This window comes from Cricetulus griseus, chromosome 2 (assembly GCF_003668045.3).
Source record: "Cricetulus griseus strain 17A/GY chromosome 2, alternate assembly CriGri-PICRH-1.0, whole genome shotgun sequence".
In the NCBI taxonomy this organism is placed as follows: domain Eukaryota; kingdom Metazoa; phylum Chordata; class Mammalia; order Rodentia; family Cricetidae; genus Cricetulus; species Cricetulus griseus.
Genome location: NC_048595.1, coordinates 68,922,346 through 68,947,644, shown reverse-complemented (window position 1 = coordinate 68,947,644; position 25,299 = coordinate 68,922,346). Strand labels below are relative to the sequence as shown.

At 36.7% G+C, this 25,299-nt stretch overlaps 1 protein-coding gene across 26 annotated transcripts in view; it reads right to left on the bottom strand.

The window, feature by feature from the left end:
* LOC107978713 overlaps nucleotides 1–25,299 on the bottom strand; it is an 81,867-nt gene that overhangs the window by 30,331 nt on the left and 26,237 nt on the right. For 8 of the 26 annotated variants that reach the window (XR_004768222.1, XR_003482182.2, XR_004768223.1 and 5 more), the window contains one exon: nucleotides 24,397–24,464. The exons of 5 other annotated variants lie outside the window; for them this stretch is intronic. Coding sequence is in view for 6 of the 21 variants with exons in the window: in XM_027400221.2 (XP_027256022.1) it covers nucleotides 24,397–24,464 (68 nt within the window). In the remaining 15 variants the exon portion in view is untranslated. Of the gene's footprint in view, nucleotides 1–9,991; nucleotides 12,194–15,045; nucleotides 15,098–16,742; nucleotides 17,568–21,265; nucleotides 23,811–24,396; nucleotides 24,465–25,299 lie in introns of those variants that run through there. 13 more of the 26 variants (XR_004768221.1, XR_004768231.1, XR_004768230.1 and 10 more) reach the window with 10 other exon arrangements.

The window sequence follows — 25,299 nt, the reverse complement described above, 5'->3', positions numbered from 1 at the left end:
TTTGTATTGCATATGCATATTCAATTAGGTCAGTATTTCTTTAAAAGGCTGCCTTTCCTTCATCGAATTGCCTTTGACTTCTTAATTGAAATCAATTACTCATGAATGAACCTAATTTTCTGCTCCTATTCTCTTCATTTATATATTTTCTATATCAATAATATCACAACCTTGGACAGCTTTAGCTTTAGAGACTGAAAAGACAAGTAGTAAGACTCCTTTCAACTTTGTACCTCTCATAGAAATTCATTTTTGCTTACAGATTTTTTTAGGCAAATAGTAATGTTAATCATTATTTAATATTAATTATATATAAACACATATACTTGCATGAATGAGTTAATGTTTTAGGGTAAAATATCATGGTAAAGCTTAATGGGATTTTGCTTGATTCATGTCTTTGGAAAGCAATTCTTTATCAAAAGAATTCCTAAATTATTTTATGTCACATGTTACAAAGATCTCCATTCATTTGGATCTCATTTAAAACTTTTAGCAGCATTTGCAGTTTTGAGTATTGCAAACTTTCTTCTACATGTATGGATATGACACATAACGAATCCTGGTTTCATTGAATTACTGCAGCTTTCTTTGTGTGAGAGTTCCTATTGCAGGGATATTCTTCCTTCTTGGGTCCAGTGTAGAAATAGCCAGTAAGGCATCTGAGCCTAGTATATTTCCTTGTGCTTTATACTGTAAATTCAACTTCTTCATTAGATGTAAAGCCATGCAAGTTATTTCTTCTTCAGTGAGTGTCATTTTACACCATCTATGGAATATTTTTTCCAATTGGGCTAAAGAATCAAATTGATTAATGTAAAGTTTTCATTGCTTATGCAATGCTTAAATTATATAACACATTGCCCTAATATGCAATGCTTAAAGCACCAAACATTTATATACCATTTTCTGGGTCAGGATTCTGGGATAGCTAAGCCAGAGGATTCTGGTGCAATGTCTCATGTGGTTGCATGTATAACAAGAATTGTGTGGCAGTATTCATTTCAAGATGGCGATTTGAATAATCCCTCTATTCCTTAATGACTAATGGCAGGAGGCACTAGTTTCTGGCCACATGAGTCTCTTAATAAACTGAACGTGTGTTGAACTATTTTTAACTGAGGGAAAATTCTTGCAGAGCAAGTAGTGTACGGAAGTGAATAGAATGCAGAAGTTTATTCCATTACCTCCTTTTGAACTTATATATCATTTCTGAATGTTTCTTGTCTTTCCTAAATGAATCAACCAACAGTTATATATACCTTAATAAATGATGCAGATAGTCATGTGTTCTTTATTTTATCTGATATAAACACTTTATCAATCCTAATTTTGGTACTGTGGTAGTTTAAATAAAACAGCCCCCATAAACTCATATGTTTGAATACTTGACCTTCACTTAGTGCAAGTGTTTGGTAAGGATTAAGAGGTGTGACCTTGTGGAAGGAGGTGTGTCACTGGAGTGGGCTTTGAAGTTTCAAAAGCCCAAGTCATTCCAGTTAGCTTTCTCTCTGACTTGGTTTTGTGAATTAGATGTAAATTCTCCATTATCTTTCCAGTGCCCTGATTGCCTCCATACTGCCATCTTCTCCACTACAATGGTCATGGACTCAGTAATAATGGTCATTGACTCACCCTCTAAAACTATAAATGTGGAGTCCTGAATTAAATGTTTTCTTCGATAAATTTGTCTAGTCATTGTGTCTCTTCACAGTACTAGGAAAGTAAAACAGATACTTTTTAAATCTCTCTTTCTTAATATGATCAACTTTTCTATAAGTTTAACAAATTATCTTTACTTAGGTAACAGTATATATATATTTGGAATTCACTCTGTAGACCAGGCTGGGCTCAAACTCAGTGATCCACTTACTTCTGCCACTCAAGTCCTGGGATTAAAGGCATGAACCACCTCTAGCCCAGCTATTTTTTTTGTATTTTTAATACTTATGTTTTTCTTTCTTTTACTTATAGTTCGTATTTTAGATGGATTTTTTCCATCACTCTTTTGGTTGTTTTGTTTATATCTCTTTCTTTTGTTTCTTTATATTTTAGTATATACATTTGTAAGAAATATATTCCTAGTGTAAATGTATTACACATTGTATCTATATCCCATGAGCATTGATATTTATTTATTATTTTTCCATCTATGATCTTTCTAACTTGGCCTTATATATTTTCCCTGATCATGGGTTGCTTAAAATCATATTTCATTTCCTTATATTTAGAAATTTTAAAATATCTCCTGTTATTCACTTTAGTATAAATATCTTGCCAACAGAGAACATACTTTGTATAGTTTAAGTCTTTTTAAATGTACTGAGTATAATTTTATCACTCAGAATATAGAGTGTCCTAGTAAAGCTTCTCTCTGGCCTTGAAAAGAATGGTAATTATACACAGTTGTAGGACACATTTCATAGATACCAATCAGGTTAAATGTGTGGTAATCCATTGGAAGGTTCTATGCTCATGGATTTTCTGTCAGTGCTATCTGTCTGTTATTAGAGGTGGTGGTGCTGCTTTCAACTCGTGTGCAGATTTGTAACTTTTCCCCCGGCTCTATTAGTTTTTGTTTGGTATCTCATTGTCTACTACTTAAATGTGTGGTACTATAATGACAATATGATAAAGTTAGTTTTCTTCCTTGTTTTTCAACAATTAAATATTCACTTCGTTGGTACTTTTGTGGTTTTTCTTGCGTGCTTGCACTATTATTTTTTGCATTTAGCATTTATAAGTGTCTAAAATGTCATTAAGTTTTCTTGGTAAAAATAAATGAACACAAAAATACACCCTACTAAGACCTTAATAAACACTTTAAGTTTATAGCTGACAGCTTTACTCTTAGTATTCTCCAATGTTTCTAAGAATAAGAAGCTCCATAGCTTTGCAGCTCCAGAAGGGTTACCTGTGGCTGAGATAAACAGTTCAGTTTATGCATTGTTCAGTTATTTGTCCTAAACCACATGGCAGCATGACCTGGCATGTCAAAAGTGAGTACATAGAGAGGTCAGTTACTTATTGTCACTGTGATACAGGAGCTGTAAGGAAACATTAAAGGACAGTGTTTCTTTCATTGAAAGAAAATGAAATACCTGGCTTGCGTGGATGTCACACATTCCTGTTGGGCACGTCAATCACTTAGATAAGGGACCAAGAAAGCTTAATGACAACAGTAAAATCTAAATTGATAGAAGAAACAGTGTTTCTTCCTTTTAATAGAATAATGAACTTTTCCTTCCTGGAACCCTCCACACCCCCACATCCTCAGAGTAGTCTCTTATAAAGCTGTTACCATGGAACTTCCTATGTTTGATAGCTTTCTTAAACTATTTTTCCTGCCCCCCACCTTCCTATCTCTGTCCTAAGCTTTCTTCTTTAATAAGCCTCTCTTTTTTCTCTAAAGCCTTCCTCCTCAGCCTATGGCTGGCTTTCCTGCCATGTTACTAACCTCCATGTGCCTGCCTGCATACAACAGCATGGTTATTCCTTTCTCTTCCACACCTCCCTCTTCTGAGTAGCTGTTAAGATGGAAAGTTAGCCTGCTTTGTATTTTTCCTTTAAACTCTAATAAAATTGTCCTTGAGCTTCCTTTCAAGTCCTGTCTTTAGTTCTTTTATTAACAAGGCTGAGAATACTATGAAGAAAACCTGATTTACCTTGTGACATGTAGCTAGTCTCAGTGGACTCTGGGCCTAGATTCCAGTAACAAAAAGAGGCACTCACTCAGCTTCCTGGCTGTAATCAGGATGAAGAGTAATCATCCAACAGATATTTGTAAAGTTCCTTCTGTGTAAGTAGCCTATAATAATGCATATTCATTCACTCACATGAAAAAACCATATAATTTTTTGTCTCAACCAGGCAGAAAGCTCTGTTTTTCTTGATCTCGTCTCAGCAAACAAAAATAAAAGCAAGGCAAAGGAGTAGTGATGATTCACAAAAGTTTTGAAGCTCTTTTCAGACAAGTAGTTAAGTGTGGAGCAATTCTGTAGTCCAGCAATATATTTTCTAGTTCATGTTTTTAGGGAAGCAACTAGTACTGCCTGTTGTATTAACACTTAAGCTTGATCATCATCAGTAATTTTATCATTCATAATGCTCAAAGTTGTTATTAATCTTTAGACATGTTTGCAAAATAACCAGTGATTAACTTCAAGGTTTACATTTAATTTTCAAAGAATTTCTTTTCAAAGCTCTTAACACTGAAAGTTTTAATTTCTCCTATGTGTCTGATTTTCTGGAAATGGTAGAAGTCAGTAGGAAATTCTGGAGCAAGATCATCCTTAGCAAAAGTCCATTTTCATTAGTATAATGCTTAATCTATTTCAAATTATCGCTGTGGCTTCTAGTTGCAAGTTATTCTTGGCAGAATTAAAGGGCTCCACCCTGGATTAAAGGATTACATTTCCCACAATGCAGTGTTTTATCAAAGAAAAGAGGAAAACATGTTCATTTAGATTCTTTTATCAAGGAGTGAATGGCTATTTTCTGCAAGCTTGCTTCCTCCCCCCACATTTATGCTAACAGTGCACTCATGTTATTTCTTTTCCAGTCTTTGACTCTTGATCCATATTCATCTTTCAAATGCTTGAATCTGTCTCAGAGCCAATAAGAAGTACATTACAATTGGGTTAAGGTCCCCAGTTGCTGCTTGATAATTTTGTTTAGTAATCTTTTGTGTAAATCAGAAAACTATGACAGCAAACAAAAAAGTAATTGAATATACATATAAATAATTTGATTTCCAAGAAACATAAACACAGACAATTGTTTTCATAGTTGTATTTTAGCATAATTATTTTATAAGGTTTAGACTTATGAAATATAAACAATTTTACCAGTGACTCATCAAATAACACACTTGATTGTTATTCTTCCTTCCTTGTTTGATGCACAGAAATTTGACTTCTGACAAGAATAGGCACAATTAGCTGCATGGTTTGGCTTTGTTGAGCTGCCAACTACTCCAGTCTAAGAAAATTCTTTGAAATAAAGCTTCTTTCCTACTCTATCATCTTTATTGAGAAACTGCTATAGGGTCTCCTATAGTCTAGCCTAACCTAAAACTCCAACTCACTATGTATTGCAAAGGATAACCTTGAATGCCTGATATTTCTTCATCAGTCTCCTGGGTACCAGGGTTAGAGACAGAAGCCACAAAATCAAGCTCTATGTCATTTACTTTTATTTTTTAATAGGTATCTGTGGGTGATGTGCTACGGTAACCTAGTTGAGAAAAACGTATTTCATGCATAGTGACAAGAGAATGTTACAGGTGGCTGGTTTGGTCACATAGCAAGTAAAAATGCAGTCACCAAGCCTGATGACCTGAGAACCATTCCTAGAGCCCAAATGATGAAAGATGAAAAATAAGTCCCCTGCCCCCAAGTTATCATGTGACCACATGTCTGCACACATTTCACAAAATTAAATGTTGAAAACAATCTTTCACTTCTTGTTTTATATAACTCCAGCTTCATTGATTCATTGCAAATTTCAATTTTGAATGCCCACATTGGCAGCCAATAGTATCTGTCTATTGCCTCCAGGTGCTACCTAGTAACTTGCTTAAATTAATTTTCTTATACCAATGATTACCTTCCTGAGAAAAATCATATTGTTATAGAGAGAAAATAATATCATTACCAGAAATTACAATAAAATATCAATGAGGAGTAATGTTTGCCAGGGCCTTCTATTACCAGAGAAGCTGTTCTCTGAGAAGTCAAGCCGTAGAATTGGGAGTGAGGTAGATTGATTCACCTGCTTGACAAATGGCTAACTGTGTGCCCTTTAAAGTGTTTCATAACAGCTCTGTGCCTCAGTTTCCTTATTTGTAAAGTCATTTCATGCTTATGAAGGGACCAGCTCCCCATTTCAGCATCCATGACATTAACACGTGCTCGCTATGACCTTGTCTTAGTCAGTAGAGGTTGGGTGCTTGCCTCGTGACAAGGAACCAATCAGAAGTTAGCTGGTGGAGCTATGCTTTAAGACCCTGGGTGTACAGCAATGACACACAGAGCACCCTGGGAGGGACTATGGGCCATAACAACCATTTGACCTATCGACACAGGGCAAGCCCTCCAAGCCTGGAGGCACACCAATCGTGAGCCTGTGCATACCCCTAGACACTACCCTTACGCTGCCCTATAAGATCTCTTGGCAGCGGGTTAAAACTGTCTTTTGTAGCCAACCGCCATGGTAGGTGGACAAAAGACCTGATCTGGTTAAATTACAATAAAGCCTCATGCAGTTTGCAGCAAGCTCTCAAATCTGCCTGGTGATTGGGACCCCGGATACCTGAGTTTCCGGGGATCTAACACTTAGTCCTTGGAACAGTGGCTAACACACAGTAAAGAAATGATACCAGTTTCACTGATATGAGAGCAACCACACATAACCATGGTTCAAAGACATGTACTTCCCATAGGAAAAACATCAGGTTCTCAGACAAGATCTGGTTAATTATGACTCCAGGTAACAGATTCTCCAACAAAACAACAAAGGGTGTTGTCAATTTGACGGGCTTTAAAGTCACCCAGGAAATAAGCCTGCTGGAACAAAAGTGAGGGAATATCTTCAATGAATTATCCTGGTGTCATGCCTTTTGGGAGTTACCCTGATTAGGTTAACTGAGGTTAGAGAACATAATTACATATGGGTGACAGCATTCCCTGGGCTGAGATCCTAAATTGTGTAAAAAGGAGAAAGTGAACTGAGAACAAGCATTCATCACTATGCTTCCTGATTGTGGATACCATGTGCCCAGTTGTTTCGAGCCCTGCTGCTTTAACATCTTCACCATTGCACACATTATTGCCCAAATGGAATTAGGAACTAACTAAACTCTTTTTCCTATAAGCTACTTTTGTTAGGCTATTTTATCACAACAATAAGAAAAGTAACTAAGAAAAATAACTAAATTTAGTATTAATTATTGTTTTAAAGTTTCCATGGACCTATGTTTTCAAATTGTATTATGAAAGTAGCTTCAAGATTCTTAGTGGGGGAAAGAATTTGTTCAGAAAACCATATGACCTGAGTTTATCCTTGTATCCCAGGATAGAATTGGAGAACCAACTCCTGAGAGTGCTATTAACTGCCACATTCAGGCAGCAACACATATACACAAACACACATGTACAAGTCACATATAAACACACATGCAGTAGTAACAAGTGTTTCCAATTTGAAATAAAAAATACAATTTAACCTAGTAGTATTATTTAAATACATGACTTAGAAAATATAAAGCCACGGGAATTGTCACAGACTTATTTTTGTGGGGCTGAAGTTGTTGCCAGCTGATCATCCCCGGGTCCACTCATGTGTAGGGGTGTGTGAATGAGGGAAAAGATAGTTAAGAGAGTTAAGAATCAGAAACACAGAACAGCTGTCAGTCCATACTGAAAGCACCTCAGTTTATTCATTCACCATCTTACTTAATTGACCAAAGGTGGGGAACAATGGCAGAAGACTTCTATTATCATGTACAAAAGGCAAATATCAACTACTTCCCTTAATCCTAAAGACACTCTGTAGCTGCATGTACTACTTGGCTCTTGAAAGCTGCACACATCTTCTAGCCTTCAGGGGATGTAAACCAGCCTGGGCCCAAGTTTATTGCTATTTAGATTGAAGCCATTCACCAACAAAGATATGGCACCCTGTAGCCTATAGCTCTTAAGCTAATGTCTTAGAGACAATAGGAGTGAGTTGAACTCTGAACTTGTAGCAGGACAGAATGGATTTCCATATACAAGTCTGGACAGTGAATATTTTCCTTTTTTCTTCAATGTATCATATCATCTGGTTAAAGAGTTGTTTGAAAACCACATTTGATGCATGATTATCAAATGAAACCTTTTCTTCCACTGCTCTGAAGGAATTCAATGGAAAGTAAACTTTGCTTATGTGTATTGTAGTAGTTATTGAGTTCATGCATCCTATCTCATTTAGTTATTCATGAATAAAACTAGTTGGCAGGACTTTTTTGCACATTTGAAAATTGCTGTTATTCTTTAATTGACAGATAACATGTACTAGATTTTTTCTGTATTACCAATGATTTTCTAAATTCTATAATTGTCAGGGAAATAAAGATGGGTCAATATATATGGAAAATAATTAGTATGGTATAAAACCATCAAAAATCTAAAATAGAATTAGTTCATTGAGAAAAACCCTGTGGCATGAAAGTTTTACTTTAATTTCAACGTGCTTTTATGAATTCCACAGAAATATGTACAATCTCAGTTGGAACAAAATATGCTGCCTGCTGACATGCAAGATAATATTTTGAGAAATGAATAAAATTAGAAATGACTATAGAAAGTTGTCATGCTTTTGATGAAGTGAATTTTACATTCATTATACTCATTAGGAATAAATGTTGAGCTTTCAGTTAAATTTTTTTAACTTTCTACAAATATTCAGAAAACTAAAGGTGTGAAATAGAATGGAGTCAGCCAATTTGTCTGTATTAATTATTCTCATTAAGAAGTGATAGATATCTGGGCAGTGGTGGTGCATGCCTATAATCCCAGCACTAGGGAGGCAGAGACAGGTGGATCTCTGTGAGTTGTAGATCAGCCTGGTCTACAAGAGCTAGTTCCAGGACAGCCTCCAAAGCCACAGAAAAACCCTGTCTCCAAAAAATCAAAAGAAAAAAAAAGAAAAAGAAAAAATTAGTAGAGGGTCCAATTATAGAATCTAAGTTTTTCTACAGAAGAGTAACTATTTTCAGGTAAAAATCATCCCCTTTTTATCTTCATGTGCCTTGAGAGGTATCTTACAACTTGTTTGCAGTTCCATGAGCCTGGGTATTTTGCTTGATGCTGTTCTTTACAGAAGTGCCATCCACCACCAATTTTTAAATAGTTGGCTGACATAATATAATTTTCATTATTAATATGTTAATAAATTCCTAATTTTCTATGTGTAGTCAAGAAATATTTTGCAATTGCTCCTTAAAATTATTCATGTTATTCTCCATTATATCATAACTCCATGTAAAGATATTAAGACTATTAATATGTCTTTCATTGCTCTCACTTTCTTTCCCTCCCTCAACTAACACATCCTTTGGCCTCATATTCTCATTCCCCATCCTCTCCCCTCTATCCATCCCTGCCCCCAGTTTACCAAGGGGATCACATTTATTTCCCTTCCTAGGGGTATGCATGTAACTCTCTTAGGATCCTCCTTGTTACCTGGCTTCTCTGGGGCTGTAGATTATAACCTGGTTATTCTTTGCATACATCTAATTTCCACTTATGAGTGAGTGCATTCCACGTTAGTGTTAGACCCCAGGAAAACTCAGGCCTCCGGGATCCCAGCCCAGGACTGCAGTCACCCCAGTCACCAGGCAGATTCAAAAACTTGCTGCAAACTGTGTGAGGCTTTATTGTTTTTTATAATGAGCTAACCGGGGCTTTCACCCACCCACGATGGTGGATGGCTAGCAAAGACAGCTCAAACCGGCTGCCGAGAGATCTTGTAGGGCAGCATAAGGGGAGTGTCTAGGGGTATGCACAGGCTCAGAATTGGTGAGCCTCCAGGCTTGGAGGGCTTTCCCTGTGTTAATTGGCCAACTGGTTGTTATGGTCAATAGGCCCTCCCAGGGTGGTTATGCTCTGAGTGTCATTGCTGTGTGCTTGTCTGTAAAGCACACCCAGAGCCATAAAGCATAGCACCACCAGCTAACTTCTGATTGGTTCCTTGCCATGAGGCAGGTATCTGACGTCTAGTGACTAGGACAAGGTCAGACAAGCATGTGATCAGATATAATGGCTGCCGAAATAGGGAGCTGGTCCCTTCATTAGTCTTTCTGGGTTTGGGTTACCTCACTCAGGATGATTTTTTCTGGTTTCTCCAATTTGCCTGAAAATTTCATGATGTCATTGATTTTTACAGCTGAGTAATACTCCAGTATGTAAATGTACCACATTTTCTTTATCATTTCTTTGGATGAGGGGCATCTACTTTGTTTCCTGGTTCTGGCTACTACAAATAATGCTGCTATGAACTTATTTGAGTAAGTGTCCTTATGGTATGACTGAGTATCCTTTGGATACAGGGAGCCATTATGGGTTTAGGGAGAAATATTTTGCCAAGGAAATTTCCAGTAATCCACAAGGATGACCCCAGATAAGACTCTTAGAAATAGTTGAGAAGGTACATGAACTGGTCTTCTCCTCTAATCAGATCAGGACTGCTCTGATTGTCATCATAGAGCCTCCATCCAGTAGCTGATGGAAATAGATGTAGAAATCCACAGCCACACACTAAGCTGAGCTCTAGGAGTCCAGTTGAAGAGAGGGAGGAGGGATTACATGAGCAAAGGAGGTCAAGATCATGATGAGGAAACCCAAAGGGACATACCTGACCTGAGCTTGTAGGATGTCATGAACTCTAGACTGACAGCTGGGGAGCCTGCATGGGGCCAACTAGGTCCTCTGCATGTGGGTGATAGTTGTATGGCTTGGTCAATTTGTGGGGCCCGTGGCAGTGGGACCAGTATCAATGGTATATGACCTGGCATTTTGGAGCCCATTCCCTATGGGGGGATTCCTGCTTATCCTGGATACAGTGGGGTGGGGCTTGTTCCTGCCACAACTTGGTGTCAGGCTTTGTTGACTTCCCCTGGTAAGCCTTACCCTTTCTTGGGAGTAGATGGGGGGCCTGGAGGAGAGCAGGTAGGGGAAACTGTGTTTGGTTTGTAAACTAAATAAAAAAACAAAGTAAAATAAAATATATCCTTTCATAATTCCTCAAAAAGTCTATCAGTAAGAGAACTTGATGCCTATTCTACCAGATTTTAGTTAAATGTAAGAGAATATAATAGATCCAAAGACACGAAATGTAAATTTTCAATGTTTCTGAAAGGAAAACCAAAATTTTAAGAAAAACTTAGGAAAATGTGGAAGATGTGTTTTGACAGTGCTTTCATGTTCCCTCTGATCCACTTAGCATTTTCAGGTACAGGGCCTCCATTCACCAATTCAAGTATTCTAATAGCAGCATCACTGTCAAATGACCAGTTTTAACCAGTAAGGCATACCATGTGTGTGGTATAAGCCAGAGAGTCTCTCATCCAGTGACTCCTGGAGTTGAAATTCTATGCATACCAGCTGCCACTTTTCTACACTGTGTGTGGCCTAATATCAAGTTTCATAGCTCTCATGTGGGGCTGAACTTAAATAACACTGTGATGTACTGGGTATTATATAGCATATGACAGTTGGCATTATATAACATATGGGAGTGTAAAACAGGATCTGAGTTTGATCCCTGGATCCCACTGTGGAAGAAAACTGACTGCTGAATATTGTACTCTGGCCACTGGTGTGGTTGAGCAGTTGTGTGCATACTAGTAGTGTCTAGATGTCAACATTAAGTATATTTCTCTGTCACACATCACCTTACTTTGGGAGACAAGGTATCTTCAGGAACCTGGAATTCACAGGACTATTTGGGCAGAAAGCCCCCACTGCTGGGAGCCATGTGACTTCTTCAGAGGACAAGACCTGAAAATAGGATAAACAAATTCTCCTTTTGTCAAGGTCTCAGAGAATTTAAGCCATTTTTGGAAAGAACAATGGATAGTTTGTTGTATAATTCTGGGAATGACCTGAGGAGCATATGTGCTACCTGCTTTCCTTGATTTCATGGAGAACAATCATGTTGCTGGCTGCCTCTAGTTTTACATTTTTAGTGCCATAGATGAAATGGCTATTGCATTAGGAAAACCTTCCCCTGATGACTCTCCTCTGTGTAAGCCAAAGCAGATGTTAAAATACACAGTGGATCTGATTCAGCTGCCTTTCAACACACCTTGTGACTGGTCTGAAACAGTCACAGAAGTTGATGACAATATTGCAAATTTGCATAAATGACCTGGAGAGAATGATTCTAACCACAAGATTCTAAGAGTAATGCAAATAAATAGATAATATCAAGAGTTAATGGAAACAGTCTAAGAACAGGGAATAAAGCAGAATCATGGAAACCTACAATGTCCTCATTTTTATAAGTATGCCAATACAGTAGGAGCCAACACTGTAGCTATCAAGCTGAAAGGAAGGGATATGAGAACAAGAAACAAGCAGTGGCAACTACTAAGAGTAAGCTTTTAACTTACGTAGTTTACTGGATGATAGGAAAAAACCTGGCATATTCCCTATAAGAAAAAGAGTAGTGTAGAATTAAGAATGGGTTGACTCAGCCTTGGCTGATGAGTTATGAGATTTTAGATTTGACTAGATATAAACATTATCCATTAGAGGCAAAACTCTCTTCCCCTTTGCATGACACTGTAACCACACATGCTGCCAATAGGCACAGTGTTCAATCTGCAGACATGTCTAGTTAGAAAACTTCTTTTGTTGCTTACAATGCTACTTATGCTATTAACATTAGAGTTATGAATCAAGTAGGTAATTATTAGTGGTGGGAAAATTGGGTGATGGAAGGAGAGTGAGGTAAGGGAACAAATTGACAGTTATTGTAATTATTATTGAAACTAAATGAAGCAAATATGATTCTAGAAATGTTCATGCAAACTATTGAAATTGTACAAATAAAAAAAAATGTCTCATGCTATCCATGGTCACTTTTTGAAAGAGGGTGTCAGAACTTACTTCATTTAGCTGACTTCACACATCCATCTCAGCTCATCAGACTTGTTAAGAGCAAGGCTCTCCACACCCTGACATCCTCTTCTCTCCATTTCATGCTATCACATACAGCTTTTACATGAGTGCCTGGCATTTGTACTCAGGTCCTTAAGATATTGCAGCAAAACACTTTAGGGACTAAAGCTTCTCCCCAGTCCCACCACATGATATTCATGCTTGCCCTCTTTGCCTCAATAGGCCACTGCCTTCATCATCTATTATTCATCATTGAAAATGCTTAAACACCTTTCAAATTCAGGTCAAGTTGTATTTGATCCTGTCAATAGAGACACAAGCTAGGTTTTGAGAGTAATTACCAATGAAATAACTGCTTTTAAAATAGGGTTAAAATTGCAAACTTTGGAGGCATTCTATGAACTGAGGCTATTACAAGATGTTCAAGATGGTTGGTAGATCCAATTAAAAGATTCTCATTTGTCCCATAATCAAACAAGACTACAGCACTCTTGTGCATTACTTTAGGTAAATATTATGGCATGTAGGCTTCATGCTGGGTAAGTTCACTATTGTCTTTAATCTTCTTACAGCATGCATAGGACTTTCAGCACCATGGAAACCAGTAAGTAGAGAGAGAGTGGAAGTCCTCATCTGTTTGAGAGTCACTTATAAATGTCCCAAAACCAAACTGTGAGGTAACATAAAGAATATAGTCTCATAAGCTAGTTGCAGGAGGCAAACAGAAGCGATTGCACGGCTCTGTATTTTTGTGTTACTTTGGGGCCTCGTTGACCAATAACTCATAGGGAATTATACATTGAGATTTTTCAACAAATAACCAATGTTTTGAATGCAAAATGAAACACTTCTGCAGGGCTTCTCTACTCAAACTCCCTATCATTATTTTATATATAACATATATATATATATATATATATATATATATATATATATATATATATATGTGTGTGTGTGTGTGTGTGTGTGTGTGTGTGTGTGTGTGTGTGTGTGTTAAAATTAACTTATACACTTGGAGATTCCATAAGGCTTCTTCATACATCCCTAGATTTGACTAGCCCTCCCAACCATTGTTGTCACCTATCTTATCACATCCTATTCTAAATACTATCTCTTTTTTTTTCATGTTGCCCATTCCATTATCCCTCTAACTACATTTTTAAAACTTGGATTCTAAGACTTTGTATTTCCATGAAGCTTTTTAATATATTCATCATGCTGATTAAGCATTCTCCCACCATTTCATTTTCCATTAATCACCCCCTTCATAGCTGAACCCTTTAGCCCCCAGTATTCCCACTCTCTTTGTACCTGGATTTTACTAAATCCCTTTCCTTAATGCAATCTCTCCATATGGTCATTTATTAATAACCTGGCTGCCAAACACATGCTAAGTAAATTTATAAAAGAGAAAAACTCAAAGCTAGGATCTACATATGAGCAAGGATATGTAGTATTTGTCTTTTTGTATAACAATAAATAGCATATTTTTCCAGTCCTTTCCACTTACTTGCAAATTTTATTATTTCATTTTTCTTTATGAATTAGTAATACTTCCTGGGGAGCAGAGGGGGGATGAGGTGGGGGCCTGGTGGGGGCTTAGGAGGAGGAGAAGGAGAGGGAGAGGAAAAGAGATTGCCATGTGAAGCAGCCTTGTTTCTACGTTTCTAATTTGAACTAATGAAAAATAATCTCTTGGGAGAAAATATTCTAATACACACACACACACACACACACACACACACACACACACACACAACACATATATATATATATATATATATCAATCACATTTTCATTATCCATTCATCAGTTAATAGACATTGATTGGTGCTATTTTCTGGTTATTCTGAATAGAGCAGCAATAAAGAGTGATATTTTTGTAATTGGAGATAGAGTTCATTGATTATATTTCCCAGAGTATTAGATAGCTGGGTCATAGGGTAGTTCTAGTATTAGTCATTTGTTAGAAACTTCAAAAATGATTTCCGAAGTGGCTGAAACATTTTGCTGTGTTACCAGCACTATATAAAGATATCCTTTGCCCCACCACTGAGTTAATATTTCTTGTAGTTTGTATCCCTTATGGCAATTTTACTGAGGTTACATGGAATCTTAAAATGCTTGTATATTGTATTTTCCTGATAGCCATAATGTTGCATGTGCATTAAAAGTTTTTGCTAGCTATTTATATTTGTTGTTTTGAGAACATTTTGTTAATTTTATTACCCATTTAATAGGTTGTTTTATTTGTGTTTAATTTTGTGAGTTCTTTGCATATTTTAGACAGTAAACTTTAAGTTGTATTGAAGGTAAAAATTTTCTTCCATTCTTCTGGTGGCCTCATCACTCAGTTGACAGTTTCCTTTGCTGTACATACCTTTTTAATTTTGTGTGTTCCTATTTGTCAATTGTTCCTTATTCTTTCTGTCCTATGGGAGACATATTGATAGCACAATAAATTTCAGGAAATATCTATAATACTAGGGAAATTGAAAGTAAATGCCAGAAAAAAAGAAAAATATACTTCTTTGAAAAATTCAACACTTTAATGAAAAAAATCTCAACATCTCTCCATTAAGAAGAAAATTTTAAAGAGGACTGTTGAAGTTATCATATCCTTCAAATACAATTAAACAAAACAAAACATGAGTGAGAGGGAAAGAGATAGAGGAAGGAAGGAGAAACAGAAAATGAAGAAACAGCAGAAGAAACAGACAAAGTGGAGGACAGTAGATCTTAAGAATAACTAGAAATGAAGACGGGAAAGACACACAGCTATGAAAAAGAAAATTCTAAATCAATTTTAGTGCCACAATAGAATGTTGCAAAGTACTCAAATTTGTAATTGCTTACATAGTTACATCTTATGATTCCCTAATGTAAAACTGGCTTTAATAAAGCCAAAACAAGAAAAAGGTCTAAAACAGTAATTCAGTATGGCCTTCATCCTTCTTAATTCTACATGCTTGGAAAGTAATAGTAACTTAACAGTGAGTTGAGGCAAATAGAAAGAGAAAACTGCCTAAGGAAATCGAGTTCAGATGCTCAACAGGTATTTGGACAAACATGTAAAAGATCTGAGACCTGGAGTTTGTGTGAGGCAAACTGGATGAAATAGGGAAAAAATCATAATCAAACAAAATACTCAGAGACACCCAAGCTTATGATGAGCTGAGTTGGTGATGAAGTGATGTAGTCAGAGGTGTAATATTTGCTTCTACCCATATCAAGAATAGATTTTGGATATCTGAGTGAGTATAATTGGCCAAATCTAAATCTGCTGCTTTTGAACCTCAAAGTAGCATGACATGACATACTGTTTTGAACTTAGCTGGATGGAGAATTGCAGGTAGAAAAATCAGTCCTAAAAGCAATGAGTCTAAGTAGGCTTACTGAACTTTTTTTTAAATAAGGTTTTTGTTGCAATATTTATGATCACTTTTTATTCACAAAATAAAAATTTCAGTGATCTCTCTAATGGACCTTCTATACTAATATTTGAAACATTTTGATAATATAGATGTAAATATAATCCTGTGCTCACCAAGAAACAATAAAAGAACAAATATAGGGAGTTTATTCCCTGAGAACATAGTTTACATATGATAAGTGCATTTTTCACCCATTATACCCATGTTAAACTCTGTTAGCAGTGAATTCATATAAACAATAAATTAATAGTTTGTTTATATTCCAGATAACCAATTACCAAAATTTATAGACATAGTGATTTTCACAGATAATTAATTATGAGATTTGGTGGGCAGAGGAAAGAAATTGTAAGGTTTGGAGCCATGATATGGAGCCTTTTAAATGCAAACACATATACCTACAGATACACACACACACACTTGTTACGATAATTCTTTCTGCCAAAAGCCACTGAGACATATCACCATGTGTGCATTTTACACCAGCTGCCTGCCCAAGTTAGAGCCCAAATTAATACACAGAAACTTGTATTCAGTTCAAATGCTGTTTGGCCAATGACTGGGATTATCATCTGTTAGCTCAGTCTTAATGATCACAAATCTATATGTTTTATAAGACTTATCTTATAGAGGATGCCTTTTGCTGGTGCCTTCTCACACTTATACACATAACATACACACACATACACTCATGAACACATAAATACCCCCCACACACACACACGCACCCACACACACATACACGCAAAAGCACACACAACAATGTTCACAGAATGGTTGAAAGAATTTAATACTATGTGGCTAGGTACATTTTGAATCTCAGAAGTTGAGAATAATAATGAGTCACATATGTTTACATGTTTGAATTTTTAACTTTCACAGAAACAAACATAAATTATCAAACATAAACATATTAAAATGTTAGCATTTGAACAATGAAAGGTATGTTAATGGTCTAATTATGTATCTGTAAGTATCATGGGCCATTTGATAATTATGCCAATTGTCCTTTTCTTTTTCTTTTCTCTTCCTCTTTACAGCTCTTGATTGATGTATTTTATTTATTTTATTTTTCCAATAAGAAAGTAAAATACTTATTAACCAAGTATGTATTTCTTAAGTAGAAAGAATGTTTTAATTCAGCAACCACTCTATTAAATTTACCCAGGGACATATGTTAAAAATGGAAGCAAGTAACATAATGCGCTTCTGATCCCCTGGGAAACCTTTTTAATTCGACAGGCTATGAAGATCATCATAAATCCATAGACAGTAATCCAGAAACTGCTAATCATTGCACTCTTGCATGTTAAAAATATATGCAAGATCAGCATAGAACCATTAATGACAGGCAAGAAGAAGATGGAAATTATGAGCTGCCTACCGAGGGAATCTTTCCATGCAGAGGAAGATTTTTAAGCTTGGAAGTTGTCAAGAAGCTCCATCTCCATGTCTTCCAAATGATGCCCTGATTAAAAAAGGTCAGTGTGTCTTCTGGGAAGTTGACAGTAGTGATATAGTAACTATGCAAAGCTGCAAGTCTCTGGAGTAGTATTTGTGTCTAATCTATATGGTCACAGGAAATATAACTGCCAAGAACGCCATATTCATCATCTTGAGTAGTTTTATCAGCACTGCCTGATGTCGCACTCAAAAGAAAAATCACTAAAAATTTGCTTGGCCATTCAATCATGCATCCTTTGTGAAATGCATTTGGGGAAAATTGCATGCATTCCTATAAAGGCAAAGATATGATGCTATCTTTTTCCTCCTTGTACTACAGAAGTAAGAGGAAAATATAGAAAGAAATATTTTTACACATTGTGCTAATTAAGAATTTGAACTAAAAGCAAAACTTTGCAGAAAGTAATAAATATGTCAAAACTGTACATCTGTAAGGTAAGAACAAAGCTGAGCAAAACAAAATGATAGCATTGATGTTCTTAAAATTCTTTTAAATTAATTAATTAATTTCATTTTATATTTCAACCACAGTTCTTCCTCCAACCCCTCCTCAACTATCTCCCAGCCACCTCCCATGTACTTCTCCTAATAGGTAAGCACTCCCATTAGTTAATAACATGAAAATGAAAATTTGATTTCTAATATATTTGCCAAGACAGCCTATGGGACTTATAACAGTGGAGCCAGTCTTTAACAGTAGAGTACAAATGGATTTGGGAACCCATTCCCTATGAAGGATAGTACAGAAGCCCAGATACAGCAAACAGGTCCTAAGTGCCCTCCCAAAGTATATGACAGACTTTGAAGGTCCCTGGTGGAGGGCCTCACTATCACGTGGGAGGAGTTGGGGGATGGGTTGGGCATGTTGGTAGGGAACAGGGGAGGATGGGAGGATGAGGGAATGTGGGGGATGGATATGTAAATATGAGTAGTAATTAAAGAATTTAAATAAAAATAATTACTTTACACATATAATCTATTTAGTGTAATTAGCAACATAAAATAAATACTGTTATCATCTCTATTTTGTAAAAGATGCAGAAATAAGAATAGGAAACTATCATTCAGTTGAGAAAAAAATAAAATTAGACTTTAATTCCTACTCTAGAAAATATATAGATAACACCTATAAACTTTGTCAAACCCATTCATTAGTCACTGCTCATCCTGCATCGAATATGAGAACTTTTTAAAAGTTTTGTAGAGTGAAAAATGCAATCAGCATTTGAAGTGGAATCATCACACAGAAAATGGCACCAAGTGGGCTGATTTTCTTCTTTAAGTAGTTTTAACCTGAGGACAGGCCATGTTGAGTACTGGGTTCAGGGCAACCAAATCATTCAGAAATCCTCTTACAATTCTGTCTCATAGACTTAAAAAAAAAAAAAAAAAGTAACACTGTCAAGACAGCCAGACCACAGTACCAGGAAAAAACTTTTAAACACTGACAAGCCTACGTTTTCTGTGTTAACTTGGACTTAGTAACAATAGAACATTTTAGATGAAGTGAAACTATAAGACAGAGAACTAGCTTTCCAGTGTAGATTAGATATATTTTTGTATTTTCTGTTTAAGTAAGATTGCTACCTTGGGTTAAGAAGGGAACTGGGATCATCATGTAATTCAATCTTGTTTGTAATTCAAATATAGAAAAATAAAAAAAACACAACAAAAAAGAGAACTTTCTTAAAATTATCACTTTTGAAGCATTACATGAAAATCCTTAATTTCCAAAATATAATGTTCAAAAAGTCCAGAATAAAATAAAAATCATTTGCCATATTTAGTACCAGAAAAAAAGCTATACATTTCAAAGAGACTAAGATAAGAGCCCAGTAGTGATATGACAGATGCTATAGCTAAGCAAACACACTGGGCTAACATCTGGTGAGTATAAAGCCAAAGGACAAGACTTGCCAGGAAAATACAGTGGATAAATATCCATTTTCTCACTTGGATAAGGACTCAATGTAAGTTATTTCCATAGTAATAGCCTTTGCAAATAAAGAAAGTTTAGGGCTTTTTGTGGGGAACCTGTATATATTGATATATGAAACAATTAAGGGCAGGCACAGTCCTGAGCATTAATATCTTATGGCCATTGTTCAAGCAATGATGATTGCCAAATAATTTGGGCCAACTTTAGATCAAAAGCATACCTCTGGTCATGTTCAAACAATAAAATAGTATAATAATATCATAGTTTTCTACAACAGGTATCTTCCTAGTTTAGAGGCTAAAAATAAAGATTGTAAGAGATACAGTAACTATGATTAAAATTTTAATTAAAAATAATGAACAAATGAATAAATTAACGCCTCCTTTATAGATAGAAAATTAAAAAATGAAATAAAAATATTTGAAAGAACTAAATAAATAAATTTAGAATGAAAATAAAATAAATTGTGTGATATGAGGAGATGATAAAATAGGCCCAATACATTGGATAAAATCAATGAAATAGTACATGGACCAACTGAGCTTTTATGCTCTAGAGGACACAAAGTCTCCACAAATGAAGGAAAGGAACAGATGACAAATCTGGAGCAAAAACTGTTCAATAGCTAATTGGGTGACGCACACATGAAAGATATTAAAATGTCAATGACTCCTATAAGCTTATATGAAAAATCTATGAATTCAAAAGCATTCCATGATGGCAGAGAATATACAAGTAAGTAATTTTGATAGTATATAGGACAAAACACCAAAACTACTTGAGAAGTTTGGCAGAGTGACTATGCATTTCTGAAACCCTGAAGGTCACAATATAGTACTTCAAAGTCAAGTACTTTGAAGAGTGGGAAAAAACAACAAAACAAAACATCATAAAGCAGTCAAATAAGAATTTCATACCCATGAGCTATCTTTCAAGAATAAAAGACTGGAGACAATTTAGATAAATAATTATTAAGATCTTCTTTACAATCCTTTAAGGAAATGCAAATAAACTTACTTTGTTACTTCAATGCCAGGTTTTATTCATTACAAATGTAAAAATTTGAAGATATTTGAACCATCATTATGATTTCTTTAGAATCAGGACAGACCCTACATCCATTTCTTTCTTTTTCTTTCTTTCTTTCTTTCTTTCTTTCTTTCTTTCTTTCTTTCTTTCTTTTTTTTTTCTTTTTTCTTTCTTTCTTCCTTCTTTCCTTCCTTCCTTCCTTTCTTTCTTTTTATTTTTTTTTAATTTTTTTTCCTTTTATAAATTGATCTTACATAAGCAGCTTAAAGATTATTTTAGCTCATGGATCAATTTATCACTTGTTATGTCTGGAAGTCAAGACAGCATGTGTAAGACCCCCTGAAAGCTCAGGCTTCCAGGATCTTAGCCCAGGACTGAGGCCACAGAATGGAGGCGAAAGCTTGATGCAAATTGCATGAGGCTTTATTGTAGTTTAATGAGCTAACCCTATGTTAGCTCACGTCTTTGATCCACCTGCCATGTCAGATGGCAAGCAAAGACAGTTCGAAGCCGCTGCGTACAGATCTTATAGGGCAGCGCAAGGGGAGTGTCTAGGGGTATGGACAGGTTCCGGATTGGTGTGCCTCCAGGCTTGGAAGGTTTGCCCTGTGTTGATTGGTCAACTGATTGCTATGGCCCATAGGCCCTCCCAGGGTGGTTGCTATGCTCTCTGCATCATTGCTGTGTGCTTGTCTGTAAAGCACACCCAGAGCCATAAAGCATAGCACCACCAGCTAACTTCTGATTAGTTACTTGCCACGATGCAGGCATCTGACCTCTAAGTGTCCAAGGCAAGGTTATGGCAAGCATGTGTTCAGCTGTTATGGCTGCCAAAATGGGGAGCTGGCCCCTTCACAAGAACTGGAATCAGCTGGTCATGTCACATACATAATCAAAAACAGAAAGCAAAGGATGCGTGCATTCTACTGCTCAATGTACTATCTTCAGTTTATACAGTTCAAGATCTATTTTCCAGGAAATGGTGCCACTGCAATTATGATGGGTTTTTCCTTATCAATAAATATAATCACATGCCTGACCTTCACCTGGAGGAAAAGGTTAGGGTCTAAGTTCTGGAGTGGCCTGTGGTGTTCTCTAGCTCTCTAGGCCCCAGCCCTAGGGAGCACATCTCATTACTCAACCAAGCACCAGTGACCAGGCAGCAGCATCTCCCCCCCAACCATCCCAACTGCATCAGCCACCAAAGGAGCCACATGCCACACTTATACCTGGAGAAAGAGTGACCTCCAGAATCACAGGCCCCACCTCTACTAACTGGAGGAAGAGATATCACCTGAGTCATGGAACCTACCTGCATCAATTGGAGGAAGAAGATGGGTAGAAAACAGTGTAAGAATACTTTCAACAACATAAAGAGCAATATGGCAGCACCAGAAACTAGTGATTCTATGACATGAACAAGCCAACACAGATGAAACAGAAGAAAATGACATTAAAGATACCTCGAGGAAGAAGATAGAGGCCCTTACAGAGGAAATGAAAAACTCCCTTAAAGAAATGGAGGAAAGACAAAAAATTGAAGAAGTCAATAAATCCCATAAAGAAAGCCAAGAAAAAAAATAACCAAACATGTGAAGGAAACTGTTCAAGATCTGAACATTCAAACAGATTCAAAAAAGAAAACATAAACTGAGGAAATTCTGGAAATGAAAAACCTTGGAAAATTAACAGGAGCTGCAGATACAAGCTTAGCCAACAGAATGCAAGTGATGGAACAGAGAATCTAAGGTGTTGAAGATACAGTGGAGGAAATAGATTCACCAGTAAAAGAAAATGTTAAATCCAATGATGTCCTATGACAAGAATGTCCTGTTCAGGAAATCTTGGAAAAGACAAACCCAAAGAATAATAGGCATAGAATATCGAGAAGTCCAGCTCAAAGGCACAGGAAATATATTCAACAAAATCATTGAAGAATCTTCCCAACCTAAAGAAGGAAATGCCTATGATGATAATGATGATGATGATAAAACATAACATAATAACAAAAATGCTAAATATACGGACCAAAGAAAGAACATTAAGAGCTGCAAAGGAAAATGGCCAAGTCTCACATAAGGCCAGACCCATCAGAATAACACCTGATTTCTCAAAGAAGACCTTGAAACTGGCAAGGGACCTGGACAGATGTTATGCAGACACTAAAGGATGATGGATAAAATATGATATTTCATGACAAAACCAGATTTAAGCAATACATAACCAGAAATCCAGTGCTACAAAAAGTAATAAAAGGAAAACTCCAATGCAATGAAGTTAGCTTCACACACAAAATATCAGCAAACCCCAAAGAAGGAAAACACACAAACACTATTACCACCAATAACCAATAAAATGTACAGGAATTATCAATCACTGGTCATTATTGTCTCTTAATATCAATGGTCCCAATTTGCCCATAAAAAGACAAAGGCTATCAGAATGGATACAAAAAATAGCACCTACTGCATATAAGAGCACACCTCAACTTCAAAGACAAGCATTACATCATAGTAATGGTTTGGGAAAAGATTTTCCAATCTACTGGACTGAGACAGGGGAGGAATAGAGGAGAGCAGGAAGGGAGATACCTTGATAGAGGGATCCAGAATACGTTTGGAGAAGGGTCAGGCAGTAGGGAAATATTATGTGATCCACAGGGATGACCCCAGCTATGAATCTGGGCAGTAGTGGAGAGGCTGCCTTTGATGCTCTTCCCCTATAATGAGATTGATGACTCCCTTGTTTGCCATCCTGGTGCCTTCATCCAGTAGCTCATCAAAAAAGGAACAGGCACCCACAGTTGAACACTGAGCTGTAATCCTGGAAGCCAGTTGTACAGAGGGAGGAGGTATGAGCAAAGAAGCCAGGACCTTGCTGGAGAAACCCACAGAAACAGTTGGCCTGACCTAGTGAGGGCACAGAGACCCTATTCTTTATGCTGGGTAATTAGCATTTGACTGAACCAAGCCCTCTGAATGTACGTTCTAGCTAGGTGACCTGGGCATTCTATGGGACCTCTGACAGTGGAGCTAGTGTTTATCCCTAGTGCACAAACGGACTTTGGGAGCCCATCCCTATGGAGAGATACTATTGCAGTCCAGATACATAAAGAGGGCTTACGGCTTAACCAAAAGATGTGACGGACTTTGATGATCCCCCATGGATGGCCAACCAATTCTTGGGGAGTAGGTTGGGGGTGGGTTGGGGGTATCGGAGGGAGGCATGGGAGGATGGGAGGGAGAGGGAACTGGGATTGATATGCAAAATAAATTGTATCTAAAATAAAACAGAACAAAAAAAATAAAAAGTTGGTTATAATTATCATAATATCTAACAAAATATACTATCTAAAATTAATCAAAAGAGACAGAGAAGGACATTTCATATTCATCACATGAAAAATCCATTAAGAAGAAGTCTCAATTCCAAAGACCTAGGTCCCAAATACAAGGGCACCCACATTTGTAAAAGAAACAATACTAAAACATAAACCATATATCAAACCCCATACACTAATAGTGGAAAACATCAAGACCCCACTCTCAGCACTGGACAGTTCTGCTAGACACAAACTTAACAGATACATAAGGAACTAACAGATGCCAATACTTAAATGGTCTTAACAGACAATTTATGGAACAATCAAGCTAAACATAAAAGAATATAATGCATTCTCAACACCTCATGGAACCTTCTCTAAGACTGATCACTGTGGTTTTATTGTTTCTGATTAATAAAGCATCTGGATATCAAAATGCAAAGCTAGACAAAGCTACAGAGTCAGGAACTGGTGATACACAGCTTTAATCCCAACAACAGTCATACTACCTAGCCATAGAGGCCAGGTGGTAGAGGTACATACCTTTAATCCCATGGCTCAGTATCTCTGTTAGTTCAATGCCACAAAGAGCTACACAAAATTCTTCCAATCTAAAATACAAACATTTCACATAAAGATTATGTCAATACTTTAGATCACAAGCCTTATATCCCAGCATTAGGGATATAAGGACAGGAGTGATGTGGCTGAGTAGAGAGAGGAATATAAGGCAGGAGGAGACAGAGGTTTTGTGGAGAGCATTGCACTTTGAGGATTAATGGAGATAGTCTGAGATACAGGTAAGAGCTAATAGCTGGCTGCTTTGCTTCTCTGATCTTCAGCTTGCACCACAATATCTGTCTCAGGGACTTTATTATTGTGTTACAGACCACATACTCATAACAAAGCAAACCTCAACAGATACAAAAAAAAAATTGGAAGCTGGGCTTTCATGTTGCATGCCTTTAATCCCAGCCCTTGGGAAGCTAAGGTAGGTGGATGTCTGTGAATTTGAGGCCAGCCTGATCTACAGATCGAGTTCCAGGACAACCTTCAAAGCAATACAGAGAAGCCATGTCTCAAAAACAAACAAACAAACAAACAAAAAATTGGAATAACCCCCTGTGTCTTATTGCATCACACTGGCTTAAAGTTAGAATTACAATAACACTAATTGAAGAAAGCATACAAACTCATGGAAATTGAACAATGCCTAACTGAATCATCAGTGGATCAAGGAAGAAATAAGGAAAGAAATTAAAGACTTCCTAGAATTCAAGGAAAGTGAAAGCAAAATATGCCCAGAATTATGGGAAACTATGAAAGCAGTGTTAAGAGGAAATTCATAGCACTAAGTGTCTACATAAAAAACAAAAACTAAAATCTCAGGATATCCAAAACAATGCTATAAAATAAAGGAACATCTGGAGGCATGGGTGGTAACCC